Source organism: Mobula hypostoma, chromosome 15, assembly GCF_963921235.1.
Source record: "Mobula hypostoma chromosome 15, sMobHyp1.1, whole genome shotgun sequence".
Taxonomy (NCBI): Eukaryota; Metazoa; Chordata; class Chondrichthyes; order Myliobatiformes; family Myliobatidae; genus Mobula; species Mobula hypostoma.
The window spans coordinates 55683059-55698815 of NC_086111.1; the positions used below are offsets into that span (position 1 = coordinate 55683059).

Genomic DNA, 15757 nt, shown 5'->3' on the forward strand with positions numbered 1-15757 from the left:
GGCAATGTTGGAAATCTGAAATAAAAACAAAAATGCTGGCAACAAAGCAGGTCAGGCAGCATTTGTGAAAAAAAACGGAATTAAAGGTCAAGTCGAAAAGTCCGCTTCATTATTTCTACGATTATCTACTAACCAATTTTCGTTATTGAAACAAACAACGATTAAATTGATGTTAAAAGCCACAGTGTTCAAATGTGTTTGTCAATAATATTTCAAAATTTGAGTTACTGGAGCAAAATATGGCTGAAGCGATCAGCAAAATCCGACGGAGCAACAAAAGAATTCACACACGCACAATAGTCCAAATGGCTTCCTTCTCCATTTACTAACAGACGTCAGTTGTCCTTAGCATTGTCAATTTCATTTGATACAACACCAGCAGGATTTTTATTGGGGCAGACGATGGGGGAGGGAAGAAGTTCAAGATTTCCAAGATCCTTTGTGTAAAAATTATTGTCTATCAATGAACTTCATTTTGTCACATCACCATGACTACACATGTAAATTAACAAAAAAGCTTTTTTTTAAAAAAAAGCAAGCGGAGGGCTATTGTTTTTTAAAGTCTCACTGATTATTTGAACAATACGTTTATTTCACAGATGTGGGAGTCTGAATTCCACGACCACCATATTTCATGATTGTTTGAAATCCACAATATTGGCGACGAAATCGGAGTTTATTGACACATATTTGAAAAGGGAGTGTTTAAAGTTGGCAAGGTAACCCGTGCTAAAGAAGTGATAGTTGGAAAGCTATTTTTGAGAGCCCGTTCGCGGCGAGCCGCGGCGTTGAGGCGTCCCAGCAGCTGTTTGACCGAGAGCGCGGCCCCGGCTCCTGCTCGCGACCGCCCGACGGGCGCGGGCGGCTCCTCGCTCCAGCCAAGGCGCTGACGTCAGCGGCTGCCAAGGAGCTGTCAATCACTATGGCGGTGCGGTCCGGCCCGGCCGGCGAGCAACAGTTTGGCGGCACGGTCACGGGCCCGGCCTTTTAACCCGAGCTGGGCTCGGTCATCCAACGAGTAAAACGTTCCGCAGGGGCAGGTGTCGGGGGCGCATTCCTCGTCCACCCACTCTCCCCCCTTTCTCCTCCTCCTCCAGTTGTGTCTCCTCCTCCTGGGCTCCGCCGTCGCCTGACGTTAGCGAACACTGAGCTGGTCGGACAGCTGAGACATGGTGGCGGGCGGAGGGCGGTCGTCGCACAACCGCGGTTAAAGACAGTTTCGCGGCTCCGTTGGCCGAATCGGGCCAAGGTTGTTCCCCCCCCCTCCTCCCGCTGTCCCCGGTGAGCGCCATGCAGCAGCAGCAGCATGGGGAAGAGGAGGAGGAGACGACCACCATGCAGAGGGAGCATTTTCTGCGCACTGAGGTGGAAAGGCTGAACCGGGAGCTCAGCGAGACAACCCAGGAGAAGATTCAGGCGGCCGAGTACGGGCTGGTGGTGCTGGAGGAGAAACAGACGCTGAAGCAGCAGTATGACGAGTTGGAGAGCGAGTACGAGACGGTCAAACAGGAATTGGAGCAGCTCCGAGAGGTGAGGCTCTTGAGAAGAACAAAGAATAAATCACAGTCTGACACACTTTTTTTAACGGTTGCTTTTAAATAGGTATTCATTCAAAATGTAATGGTCAGATTCGTCAACGGAGAACTGACCAGAGCGAATCCCCACCCACTGCTAACGGGCGTTTAACCGTTGACAGATTCAAACTTTATCTTGATAATCTGTACTGCCAGGAATAATAGTTTCACTTTGTGCTTGTTGGCTTGTGGGGTAAGGGATCACATCTTTGAATGCCCTGTGATAAATGGCAGAATGGATTTCTTTTACGCTTTGTCTTTCATTCCTACATCCCTTTGATCTCAATCTTGGATCCATCAGTGCTCTCCCCAGAGGCATACCCTCATATTTGCCATTCCGTGATGATGAATAGCTACATTACCCCCTCCCCTATGTTCAAAATGTAAACTAAGCACATCCGTTTACTGAGGAAACAATTTTGTAGGGAATTTTTAGTGCTAATTCTCTCCATACAATGATGAATTTCAAAGCGTAATTTTTAACAAAATCGTTTCACGTTGAATATAGCAATCTGCGTATTGTAATAGATATATTCTGAAGAAGGACAATTCTTCCGTAGCATTTCTGCGTTAGTCACTGGGAAGTTGTTGAATAAAGTGACTCATCTTGACTTCCACTCAAGAATTCTCTTTCTGGCTCTAGGTTCAAGCATGCTGGTTTGATTTAGGAAGCCGCGAGAAAATCATGAGTTTGGACTGACCTAAAGCCTCACTTGGTTGCAACATTATGCCAACACAGCACTGTTTTATTCTACGATAAACATATTGATGTGAAATAACTTTCATAGTTGTATTGCCTTTGTTCTGCTTTGAACTTATTTATTTTTGTCTTGGGAAAACTGGTTTGAATAAGACAATCTGTAGAATAGTTTTAAACATTACCTTTGAACTGTGCATTTTGAATGGAAGCTTTAAAAGCTTTAATATATGAAAACCATATTTAAAAGCCATATTTAAAAATGCACTAAAAGATCAGAGTTAAAGCAAAACTTTTTATAGAAACGATAGAAAAACTACAGCATAGAAATTATGTTGTATAATTTTTTAAATCATAGATTTTATTTAACAAAGTCCCTCAACACTAATATTTAGTAATTATGAGGATCTTAAATTTGTTTTATTTCAAATAATATGACTTCAGTCTCAAGGTAGAATACTGCAGATGGCCATCTGAAATAAAAACATTTCATAGGTCAGTTAGCAGCACAAAACCTGGTAGATCTCAGCCAATTGAGCAGCAATGGTGTGTTGCTTCAGATTCCAGCATCTGCAGTCTCTTCTATTTCCATTGTAGGTCATTTAGAGAGAAGTTGATGATTTTTGATGGAACATCTCTGAACCAATAATATTTTAAACTTTTAAAAAGTGTAATATTTTGTCTGGGGGATCTTGGATATAATGAGCACTGTAATTTCTGACATTGCAGCCCTAGTTCAGCATCTGTGGAGTTTTTCTCCATTCACAGTTCCTGCCTTACCCCCTGACTTTTCTGGCATTCTCTGTACCTTGTTAATTTCAGATTTTTTCAATATTTTGAAATGTCAGTGTGTTAAGATACCCTCCTTTCTGGCACTGTACACCTTTCCATCCCTGGCTGCAAGTTGTAGGCAAAAAATATTATTTAACAAATGACAGTGTTGTTTATTAGCCTGCTAACAATTTTGGTGTCGCCAACTTGCCTGTTTCACTTCCCAAAAATGTTTGCTTTTGTTCACTTAATATGCTTCTGCTACATCTTCTTTGCAGTGTTTTAATTCTGAAAAGGAAAATTTGCAGATTAAACAACTGGGTCTAATTAATAGTTGCAGGATTTTTTTTGGCTTTTGAAAAAAGTTACAGGGGGATTCGTAATTCATAGGAGCCTTTACATTTGTAGGAGCCTTTACATTTGTGTTTCTAAATGTGCCATTGATGTTTGATATTTGAAACCTGCAATGCAAAATAACATATAATTTGAGAGAAAACAATATTTTTAACATGTTTTACGTAGAAGCATTTAATGTTATTAAAGGTGAGAGTTGGAATATCAAGCAGAAGTTATGGTTTGTGATGTGTCTGTGGCATTTATAGGATCTCCAGGGTTGCCAATATGTCAATAAAATGTCAGTTTTTAAAAAGGAATGGCACTTCCAAAACCCTCTGACTAGTTGATTTGGTTTAATTAATTGGTGATTTTGTTCTCTCTCTGTATAATTGCATGAGGTTATTGTAGCTCCAAGCGCTCTATTGGAAGAAATGGCAACTCTTCATAATTGGCAAGTTAGAAATGGCTTTCTTATTAAAGTGAGGAATGGGTCAAATGCTACATCACAATGATGTGTATTCAGCATAGATTTTCTATCATTAACAATTACAATTTGTTTACGGATAAATTAGAAGAGTGGCAGGGCTTAATCTTGTAAAGACTGAGATTCATAGTAGGGTTCTATATCCAGATATTAACATTTTGTAATGGAGATGGAGGTCAAATTTATTAAACATACTTGTGAAAACGAATAATACAGGTATTGTCTTTGCAGCCCCATTATTTCAGCATAAAACTCAGTGTTGGAGTACATCATTGCAATGTTAGTTTGTGCCTGGTCGTTCCAGTATTTTGGTGTATAACTATGTGATTGATGCTCTGTGTACTTTGCTTGATTTTAAAAATTGTTCAGCATAAGAGGATGATTCAGTTGGAGAATAGATAACTCATGCAAAGCTTCTTCATGGGTTAGAGTTTGCCAGATTCAGAAAGCTTGAAAGGAATTTATCTTCAAGATAAGCTCTAGAGCACTTTCTATTTTTACTAATGATTTTGTATAGATCTTCCTTTTGCCTGATGACCCAGATTTTTTAATTGAGCTTGCCATTTGTCTGTCCTTGAAGGTTGCATGCACCTGAAGTGATTTCATGGGTATGGTGTTCTTCCAGGAAGCCATCTCCTGATCTTTTAAGAAAGACAAAGCCCTGGCTGAATTTCTCAAGACCTGCCCACTTGCTTTGACATCTAGTTAAGCTGTGTCTCATGGGCTTGCCGGTTATATGGGAGATTGAATGTGTGTGAAGGTCTCTGAAATTCACAAATATTTCAAACATTTTTTAACAGCCACACTTAAAGTGGACTGACAGCATTTTAAATTTAACTCCAAGTTATCTTGGACTTGTTCTCATTGCTTTTTGTTTTCATTAAAATGAATTGTACAAGTTGAGATACAGCATTTTGACCTGAAATGTAGACAGTTGCCTTCCCACCACGAATGCTTCTTGACTTGCTGAGTTGCTCCAGTAGACTATTTGTTGCTGGTTAGCAAGTTTCCCATTCTAAGTATTTGCCTTAAGATTTTACCTATTGAGTTACTGTACTTTTTTTTTAAAAAAATCATTATTTGAATTGAAAATAAAAATACAGAAACAACACACAGCTGGTCAGGCAGAGATGCAAGTTCATTGACTCTTTTGCTAACGTTTCTCTGCCATTGTTTTGTTTCAGCTTTTCAGCATCTACAGTTTTCTTGATTATTGCAAGTTTGGTTGATGATTTCTTTAAAAAAAATTTGTTGGACATTGTCAGTTGTCTGATAGGCATTTATTATCTATCCAAAACTGGCATTGGAATGTTGCCATTTCAGAGAGCAGTTAAGAATAAATTGTTGGTCTTGAATTGCATTAGACTTGATAAGAAGCTCAGATTTCCTTCTCTGAGGAGCATTGAATTTTTTTTAGGACATTTTGTTGTTTCAGGGTCAGCAATAACACTTCTGAATTTAAGCTGTGGGGCTTAGATAATGATTCATATGCATTAACAATTCTTTACATTGTGGGATTTCAGCTGAGTTTCATAAGCATTGTCCTTTTCATTCTTTATAATCTTAACACTTAACGTAATATTTTAGAAATAAACATAATGTGAGTAATCGATAGTTAAGGATTTTGAGAACAATTGAATGCCAAAGCAACATATCGCATTTAAAATCTACAATACAGTATATGGAAAATGACTGCATGACAATTGAAGATCAGCTGGCTTTTAATGCACAGTGACATTGCTAGTCTGTAGAGTGCTGAAAGCATGAGCAGAAAGCATGGAGAGCCTGGTTTCTGATCTGCATATTATGAATAAAGCTTTTTGTATTCTTGGTGTTGGACATGCAAAAGAGGTAGCAGCTGCATTTCCACAGCGTGAGGCTGAGTAATTGCTGTCTTGTGTGCATGATCAAGCCTTGCGTGAGAGTCAAATGTGTGTGAAGGGGGATGTTTGCAGAGTCTGGAAGGGAGGAAAGAGAATCAGCTGTCTGATAGGTGGTTACTTTCAGCTGTTGTGTTCATAGTATCAGACATGTAGTTCTGCCAGATTGTCCCTTCATAAAGCTTTACCTCATTATTTTCCCTCTTTTTGCACTATTTATTTAATTATTTTTATATAAACATCGTAGTTTAGTTTTTATTACTGTATTGCAATGTACTGCTGCAAAACAACAATATCACAATGTATGCCAATGATATTAAACCTGATTCTGATTCTTTTCAGCTGTGCATATATCTGCCATTTGTTCCTGCAATTACATTGATTTATTTTAGAAAGTGTTTGAATTAAGCCTTAATCCTGTATTAAGTCTCCAATAAAAGCATGAATTATCATTTTACTAAGAGGGTTCAGGATTTGGAAAAGTGTTCGTACCATTAGTAAAATTGAATTGCAAGCACTGGCAGCTCTTTTCAGACTGGCAATAAATGGTGAAAATAGTATATGGGGTGTTGAAATTGCACTCCTGCTTTCACTCACTACCTTTGGTTTAAAATGCTCACTCTCCTGATTAAACTCCTTTTGTGCTTTTACCTCTCTATCTTTGTAAATTTTGCAGTTTTGCATTCCTTATTTCCAAACATTTCTGGCTCCAGATTTAAGGCCTTTGCTTCACAACTTGTAGCTATGCTTTCAATTATTTGAACTCTGGAATTCCATTCTAGATCTGTTTTTGTTTAAGCTAGCTACCTTGCTCCTTTTGTCAGGTTCTTTTAAGTTTTGCCAAGCTTTTCATCATTCCTACCAACATCATCTCCACTAATGTCTCTTTTTTTGGCATTGTATCCATTTTTGTATTTGTATGAAAGGCAAGTTCTTCAAGGTGTTGAAAATATGAATAAGCACAAGTGCCTCTTTTTTTGGCAAGGGGCTGGATGTGTATTCTTTGTTCTTAATGGCCTCTAAATAGAACTTCGTGATCTGCATACAATAGCTTACAAGTTAATAAGTCATAGGGCAGGTATGATTTGTTGGATTCAAGTATTGGTTACGGTAGGTGTGTTGGTATTTCTGCATGTAAGTATCTTGCTGTTTGAAAATGCACTTTATTCTGTTCATAAAGGCCATATTCAGTAATAAAGTCTAACCTATTTTGTAGGGAGATTCTCAGTTAATTCAGGTTAGAATATCCAAGTGTTGAGAAATTTGACTGCCAATCAAATCATACAATTTAGAATTAATTTAAAGTACAGCTAATAGCTTCAGTGTCATGGTTGCAAAAATACAGGTGAATGTAAACCTTGGATTAGTGAAATTTGTTACTTTGATTTGCTGATTAAATTGCTGTTTCTGGTATAGGCACCCATCTAGCATCCCACATTATTGCAAACCATCTGAGCTTTCTCTTGTGCATTGGAAGTTTGCAGAGATTTTGGGGACAAAAAGTTGTTGCTTTTTTTTTAAAGGTCCTGACAAATTCAGGATCTTGGTATATACGCAAACAACAGGAACTCTGTAGATGCTGGAAATTCAAGCAACACACATCAAAGTTGCTGGTGAACGCAGCAGGCCAGGCAGCATCTCTAGGAAGAGTTTCCCTCTCCTGTCTTCTCCTATCATTTTGGATCTCCCTCTCTCCCTCCAACTTTCAAATCTCTTACTCACTCTTCCTTCAGTTAGTCCCGACGAAGGGTCTCGGCCTGAAACGTCGACTGCACCTCTTCCTAGAGATGCTGCCTGGCCTGCTGCGTTCACCAGCAACTTTGATGTGTGTTTCTTGGTATATACATAGTTTTTTTTTTCACTATTTGTAGGTTGGAATTTTTTGGGTTTTTTTTTGCTATGATACAAATAACCATGGTTTTGATTTGTGAGTGAATGTGAAACAAGAACTGCAGTGTTGGAATACCTCCTGGATAAATCTAGATGTGAAGAACTGAGACTTCATAAATCTCATCTGTCACAGCATTCCTCTGTGTAAGGCACAGTTTAGATTTTGTGTGTCCTTGATTGCCTGCAGTTACATCTGTCCAGTTGTGAACAAAGAATTTCTGCTTGGGTTCTAGTAATAATAAACATGCACATTATGAGAACATCCTTTCGAAAGTATTTCGAAGTGTAGAAAAGAGATGAATGGGACTGAGTATTTGTTTACAATGGTCTCTGTAGTGTGCATGGTTATGCACACTCACATTTGAAATTCCTTGGGGATTAAGATTTGTGCTCATGTTGTGCATTAACGTTTTTAATTTCATGTGAAATGTAATTGAAAGGTACATGACAAAAACCTTCACTAGCTAACGAAATTAAGCATTTGGCTGTCCCCTGATAAACAAATTCCTAACTCTGCAAAGGTACACTAAAATTTTTGTGGTATCCCCACTGCAGATATTAATCAAACTTAGGGTTTCCGAGCTTCAGATTTGTTTTGATGTAAAATGGGCGAAAGCACAGCCATTATTAGTCAGATCTCATCTCTAAACATTAACAGAGTTGGCATGCCTTTATATGATTGACATTCATTTAAAGGATGGGGGAGGATGGTGCATTTGCTTCTGTCTACATCAATGGTGTTGAGATTGACAGCTTCAAGTTCCTAGGTGTGGAGCATCACCTAGTCCTGGTCAAACTACATTGATGTCATGGCCAAAAAAACTTGCTAGCACCTCTACTTCAGAGCAAAAGAAGATTCAGCAAGTTCATGTAACCATAAGACAGGAGCAGAATTAGGCCTTTTGGCTCATTGAGCTTGCCCTGCCATTCCATCAAGCTGATTTATTATCCCTTTCAGTCCCATTCTCCTGCCTTCTCCCCATAAACCCTTGAACCTATCAACTTCCACTTTCAATATACCCGATAACATGGCCTCCACAGCCTTCCACAGATTTGCCACCCTTGGCTGAAGAAATTCCTCCTTATCTGTTCTAAGGGTGCATCCTTCTATTCTGAGGCTGTGCCCTCTGGCCCTAGACTTCCCCCACAACTGGAAACATCCATGTCCACTCCATCTCGGTCTTTCAATATTTGATAGGTCTCAATCAGATTGCAGCTTTCCCAACCAGCTCCATCTAATTCTCCTTCCTGGATAATTTTCCGTTTCATCCCTTGTATTTATCTACCTTCCCTTCAAATACATGTACAATATTTTCCACAACTACTCCTTATGAAAACAAGTTCTAGAAACTCACTCTGGGAGAAGGAGTTCCTTGAGAATTCCTTGTTGGATTTATTTTAGCTTGTCATGCATTCACACCCCCTTATTAGTTACCTGCAGAATAGGAAATGTCTTCTCTCTATCTATCCTTTTAAAACCCTTGTGATGCTATAAACCTCTCCACAAAAGACAGTGAGGTCACAGTCTCCTCCAATGGTTACAACTTCTTCATTCTGGCACATCCCAGTTAGAAAGCAGGATCACCTCACTCATTTTCATTGTAGAGAGCAAACGTGCAGTGATGCATAAATGCAAGAGATTCTGCAGATGCTGGAATTCCAGAGCAATGCACAGATTCTTACCTATTTTTATCAATGCACCATAGAAAGCCTTCTGTCCTGATGCTTACACGAGAAAATCTGCAGATGCTGGAAATTCAAGCAACACACACAAAATGTTGGTAGAACACAGCAGGCCAGGCAGCATCTATAGGAAGAGGTATAGTCGACGTTTCGGGCCGAGACCCTTCGTCAGGACTGACTGAAAGAAGTAAGAGATTTGAAGGAGGGAAGGGGAGATCCAAAATGATAGGAGAAGACAGGAGGGGGAGGGATGAAGCTAAGAGCTGGGAAGTTGATTGGCTAAAGGGAAACAAAGCTGGAGATATGGGAGAAAGAAAGGGGGAGGGGAGCACCAGAGGAAGATGGAGAGCAGGCAAGGAGTGATTGTGAGAGGGAAAGAGAGAGAAAAAAGGGGGGAGAATAATGAATAAAATAGGAGATGGGGTAAGAAGGGGAGGAGGGGCATTAGCGGAAGTTAGAGAAATTTATGTTCATGCCATCAGGTTGGAGGCTACCAGAGGGAATATAAGGTGTTGTTCCTCCAACCTGAGTGTGGCTTCAACTTGACAGTAGAGGAGGCCGTGGATTGACGTATCAGAATGGGAATGGGACGTGGAATTAAAATGTGTGGCCACTGGGAGATCCTGCTTCCTCTGGCAGACAGAGCATAGGTGTTCAGCGAAACGGTTTCCCAGCTTGCGTCGGGTCTCACCAATATACAGAAGGCCGCACCGGGAGCACCAGACACAGTATATCACACCAGTTGACTCACAGGTGAATTGTTGCCTCACCTGGAAGGACTGTCTGGGGCCCTGAATAATGGTGAGGGAGGAAGTGTAAGGGCAGATGTAGCACTTGTTCCGCTTGCAAGGATAATTGCCAGGAGGGAGATTGGTGGGAAGGGATGGGGGGAATGAATGGATGCTTAACAGTTTGGTATGGCACCTCTGCATGTGACTGCAAAAAACTGCAGAGAGTTATGAACACAACTCAGTACATCACCGGAACCAGCTTCCTCTTTATGGTCGCTGTCTATACTTCTCACGACCTAAATAAAACAGTGAGCAGAATCAAAGATCCCTGCCATTCTGGATAGTCTGTCTTCTCTCCTCCCTCATTAGGCAGAAGATACAAAAACCTGAAATCACATACGACCAGGCTCAAGGAAAGCTTCTATCCCATTGTTAGGAGATTCTTAAACAGATCTTTTGTACAATAAAACAACAGGAATTCTGCAGATGCTGGAAATTCAAGCAACACACATCAAAGTTGCTGGTGAACGCAGCAGGCCAGGCAGCATCTCTAGGAAGAGGTGCAGTCGACGTTTCAGGCCGAGACCCTTCGTCCTGACACGTCGACTGCACCTCTTCCTACAGATGCTGCCTGGCCTGCTGCATTCACCAGCAAATTTGATGTGTGTTGTTTTGTACAATAAGGTGGATTTGGCCTCAGAATCTACCTCGTTATGATTGTGCACTTTATTATTTACCTGCACTGTACTTTCAGTATTCTGCATTGTTTTTTTACTGCGATGTAATGAATTTATCTGTATTAACAGTATGCAAAACAAGCTTTTCACTGTATCTGTGTACCTGTGATAATAACCCAATACTAATAGTTTAGTGTGTTGAATAATCGAAGTCACGACAATGTGCTGCAAGTGATGCAACTGTCTCAAAATTCCAGCAATTCAGATTCTGTGCTGCGTCAAGTTTGTATGTTCTCTCTGTGATTATATGGTTTCCCCAATGTTTGTTTTCATCGCAGGAAAATGGAACTGGGATATGTCTTGAGAGCAGGATCAAGTGGCCCACTTCTATGTTGTAAGGCAATAAAATAAAATGTCCTGATCTAAAGCAGTGTCCATTAGTGCTAAGGCGTCACTAATATTGAAAGAAATACATTCCTAAATTTAAGATCTTTGTTTTTGCTGCTTTACTCCTTATTCCTGAAACTTCAAAGAAGTTGTATACAATGTATAGGTCCCAGTTAATAAAAATAAGTATATTGAATTTTGATCTTCCAGGTTTTGTTTTAAAATGTAGATTTGCAGGTCTGTAATGAATGACCAAAATCTTGTTCTGCCAAAATCCTTTGTCCTTTTCATATTCTTTTAAAATCAGCCTTCCTCCATCTGCTTAATTCTTAATGTTATTGCTCTAAACGTTTCTTTTTAATTTAGTGTTTCAGAATTATTTCCTGCCTTTGTCATGTCCTTGAGTTGGGATTAAGCTAAAGCTGGGATATAGACTGCAGCTCTGTAAATGATATTAACTTTGGATTCACTCATCAGTGAAAGGAGTTCAAACATTCAAGGCTCAGTTCTCCTTCCATGAAACACTGGTTGTATATATGATAAGAAGATTTGCCTTCCTGGAGGGTAGTAAAGAGCAGAGATGTAGCTGGTGAAATGTTCATCGGGAAAGAGAGATTGTGTGTGTGTGTGTGCGTGTGCGTGCGTGCGCGCGCGTGCACCTGGGCTAGTTCTGTCTCTTTGTATATGTGAATATATTTTTAACCACCTTCACCATCCTATTGTGCTGACATTCCAAAGGTCCCAGACTTGAACTGTTGTTTTCACAGATGCTGCTTGATCACCTGAGTTTCCAACATTTTGTCTTTATTTCAGATTTCCAGCATATGCAATTTTTATTTTCATTATATTGTAAAATTGCATTTCCCCAAATGGTTTAAATTCTATTTCCCTTTTTATTCCTGCCAGACTAATAGATTAATTATATCTTTCTACAATCTAAAAATTTCTGGCACATGGCTTTTTTTTATCGTTTTCAAATTCCCCTTTGCTATATTTAGCTCTGAATTGCTAAAATATAATTGTAAAAAAACAAATGACCAAGTACCAAACTATGTAGAATTCCACTGGGTAATAGCTTTCCAGCCACAGAAACATCCATTATCTTTGACTTTTTGCCAGTGTGTTAATTTTGGATCTAAAATTGACTTAGTTGTCCTTGAATCAGATGGGCTTTTATTTTAATGTTCCATATAGGAACTTGTTAAAATCTATGTCAGACTAGCAAAAGTACTGTACTGCCCTTATAAATTATTTGATCCATATCAAAGTCCCAAATTGCATTGTTTGTCTATGTCCACTCTTATGTGTTGCTATTTTTCTGCTGCCTTTGATGCACCGCCTTTCTCTAGTGTCTTGTATTAATCACCACTTGGAACTGGCTTGGTTCAGTTTTTATCTAGGATGTGGTAGCCAGAGAATCGTCTTAGAAAAGTTCTCCTCACATTACCTTGAGTTCCCCAAGAATCTATCCTTCCTATTTTTTCAACTATACATTATCCATCATTGGCATCATCTGGAAGCTTGCTGAGTTCAGAGTGTGTAGATGAAATTCAGCTCTAACTGTCTGCTCTTAATCCAATGTTTGATTTGTCATGTTGTTTGTGATGCATAGTACAAAATGAATATAAATTTCCTGCTACTAAATTTAAGGAAAACAAAATAATCATCAGGCACACAAACTTAATTCCAAGTTGCTGATATTTCATTATGAGATTATGAGAGAAAACTGGCAGGGAACATAAAAACTGACTGTAAAAGCTTTTATAGATATGTAAAAAGGAAGAGACTGGTAAAGACAAATGTAGGTCCCCTACAGACAGAAACAGGTGAATTGATTATGGGGAGCAAGGACACGGCAGACCAATTGAATAATTACTTTGGTTCTGCCTTCACTAAGGAGGACATAAATAATCTTCCAGAAATAGTAGGGGACAGAGGGTCCAGTGAGATGGAGGAACTGAGCGAAATACATGTTAGTAGGGAAGTGGTGTTAGGTAAATTGAAGGGATTGAAGGCAGATAAATCCCCAGGGCCAGATGGTCTGCATCCTAGAGTGCTTAAGGAAGTAGCCCAAGAAATAGTGGATGCATTAGTGATAATTTTTCAAAACTCGTTAGATTCTGGACTAGTTCCTGAGGATTGGAGGGTGGCTAATGTAACCCCACTTTTTAAAAAAGGAGGGAGAGAGAAACCGGGGAATTATAGACCGGTTAGCCTAACGTCGGTGGTGGGGAAACTGCTGGAGTCAAAGATGTGATAACAGCACATTTGGAAAGCGGTGAAATCATCGGACAAAGTCAGCATGGATTTGTGAAAGGAAAATCATGTCTGACGAATCTCATAGAATTTTTTGAGGATGTAACTAGTAGAGTGGATAGGGGAGAACCAGTGGATGTGGTATATTTGGATTTTCAAAAGGCTTTTGACAAGGTCCCACACAGGAGATTAGTGTGCAAACTTAAAGCACACGGTATTGGGGGTAAGGTATTGATGTGGATGGAGAATCGGTTAGCAGACAGGAAGCAAAGAGTGGGAATAAACGGGACCTTTTCAGAATGGCAGGCGGTGACTAGTGGGGTACCGCAAGGCTCAGTGCTAGGACCCCAGTTGTTTACAATATATATTAATGACTTGGATGAGGGAATTAAATGCAGCATCTCCAAGTTTGCGGATGACACGAAGCTGGGTGGCAGTGTTAGCTGTGAGGAGGATGCTAAGAGGATGCAGAGTGACTTGGATAGGTTGGGTGAGTGGGCAAATTCATGGCAGATACAATTTAATGTGGATAAATGTGAAGTTATCCACTTTGGTGGCAAAAATAGGAAAACAGATTATTATCTGAATGGTGGCCGATTAGGAAAAGGGGAGGTGCAACGAGACCTGGGTGTCGTTATACACCAGTCATTGAAAGTGGGCATGCAGGTACAGCAAGCGGTGAAAAAGGGGAATGGTATGCTGGCATTTATAGTGAGAGGATTCGAGTACAGGAGCAGGGAGGTACTACTGCAGTTGTACAAGGCCTTGGTGAGACCACACCTGGAATATTGTGTGCAGTTTTGGTCCCCTAATCTGAGGAAAGACATCCTTGCCATAGAGGGAGTACAAAGAAGATTCACCAGATTGATTCCTGGGATGGCAGGACTTTCATATGAAGAAAGACTGGATGAACTGGGCTTGTACTCATTGGAACTTAGAAGATTGAGGGGGGATCTGATTGAAACATATAAAATCCTAAAGGGATTGGACAGGCTAGATGCAGGAAGATTGTTCCCGATGTTGGGGTAGTCCAGAACAAGGGGTCACAGTTTGAGGATAAAGGGGAAGCCTTTTAGGACCGTGATTAGGAAAAACTTCTTCACACAGAGAGTGGTGAATCTGTGGAATTCTCTGCCACAGGAAACAGTTGAGGCCAGTTCATTGGCTATATTTAAGAGGGAGTTAGATATGGCCCTTGTGGCTACGGGGATCAGGGGGTATGGAGGGAAGGCTGGGGCGGGGTTCTGAGTTGGATGATCAGCCATGATCATAATAAATGGCGGTGCAGGCTCGAAGGGCCGAATGGCCTACTCCTGCACCTATTTTCTATGTTTCTATGTTTCTATTTCCTCTTATGGAAAAGTCTAATGGTGGATATTCTTATGCCTTGTTTGATTAACAATTTCTGATCATCCTAATTTTTCAACTATACATTATCCATCATTGGCATCATCTGGAAGTTTGCTGAGTTCAGAGTGTGTAGATGAAATTCAGCTCTAACTGTCTGCTCTTAATCCAATGTTTGATTTGTCATGTTGTTTGTGATACATAGTACAAAATGAATATAAATTTCCTGCTACTAAATTTAAGGAAAACAAAAAATCATCAGGCACACAAACTTAATTCCAAGTTGCTGATATTTCCTCTTATGGAAAAGTCTAATGGTGGATATTCTTATGCCTTGTTTGATTAACAATTTCTGATCCTGACCATTAAATCGCTTTTTACTCAGCTTTTGGTGTCTGGAGATCGAAGCTGCCCTTGTCCAAGCATTTGCAGAGTGGTTGTCTACAAAGATTAACTACCCTCTTAAGCATGCAAAGCATTTGGTGAGGCAAACGGATTACTGTGTTGGTTTTATCATAGTTCACTGCTATCACCCATGCTGAGATCTTTTTCTATTGTGCTGTTCAATAAAATGGCGATTCTTCCATGTAACGGTGAAGAGGAAAATTTGCAAATACATTTTGCATCTTAAATTTCCACATTGTGGCTGGTAAAGTACAAGTAACATTATGACAAAGGATGAATATATCATGCACTTTTCATGGCTTTGGGATGTTCTATATCCAATCAAGTACTTTGCAATGTAGTTTCAATGTAAAAATTTGTAATGCTGAATTTTGTTCAACTAGTTATTTCTGTATCATGACTTCAGTATAGTTTGTCAAACTTTTCCCGGTTAAATACAACATCCTATGAGTCAGGGTTGTAAGGAGACTTCACTTCCTCTGTTTATCCTGTTTTGCACAGTGAGAGCTCGCAACTTCAAGATGAAGTTCTGTTTTATAGAAGTCACTGAGCTGGTGCAATGAAGGACAATTGTATGACTATGGTAATGTTATTAGATACAACATAATCTCCCTTCTAGAAAATATTTGAAGTCTTTTT

At 39.8% G+C, this 15757-nt stretch overlaps 1 protein-coding gene across 4 annotated transcripts in view; it reads left to right on the forward strand.

The window, feature by feature from the left end:
* The first annotated feature begins 912 nt into the window (after positions 1-912).
* LOC134356876 (protein bicaudal D homolog 2-like) overlaps positions 913-15757 on the forward strand; it is a 53905-nt gene continuing 39060 nt past the window's right edge. For all 4 annotated transcript variants that reach the window (XR_010020453.1, XM_063068099.1, XM_063068100.1 and 1 more), the window contains exon 1: positions 913-1530. Coding sequence is in view for 3 of the 4 variants with exons in the window: in XM_063068099.1 (XP_062924169.1) it covers positions 1291-1530 (240 nt within the window). In the remaining variant the exon portion in view is untranslated. The remainder of the gene's footprint in view (positions 1531-15757) is intronic.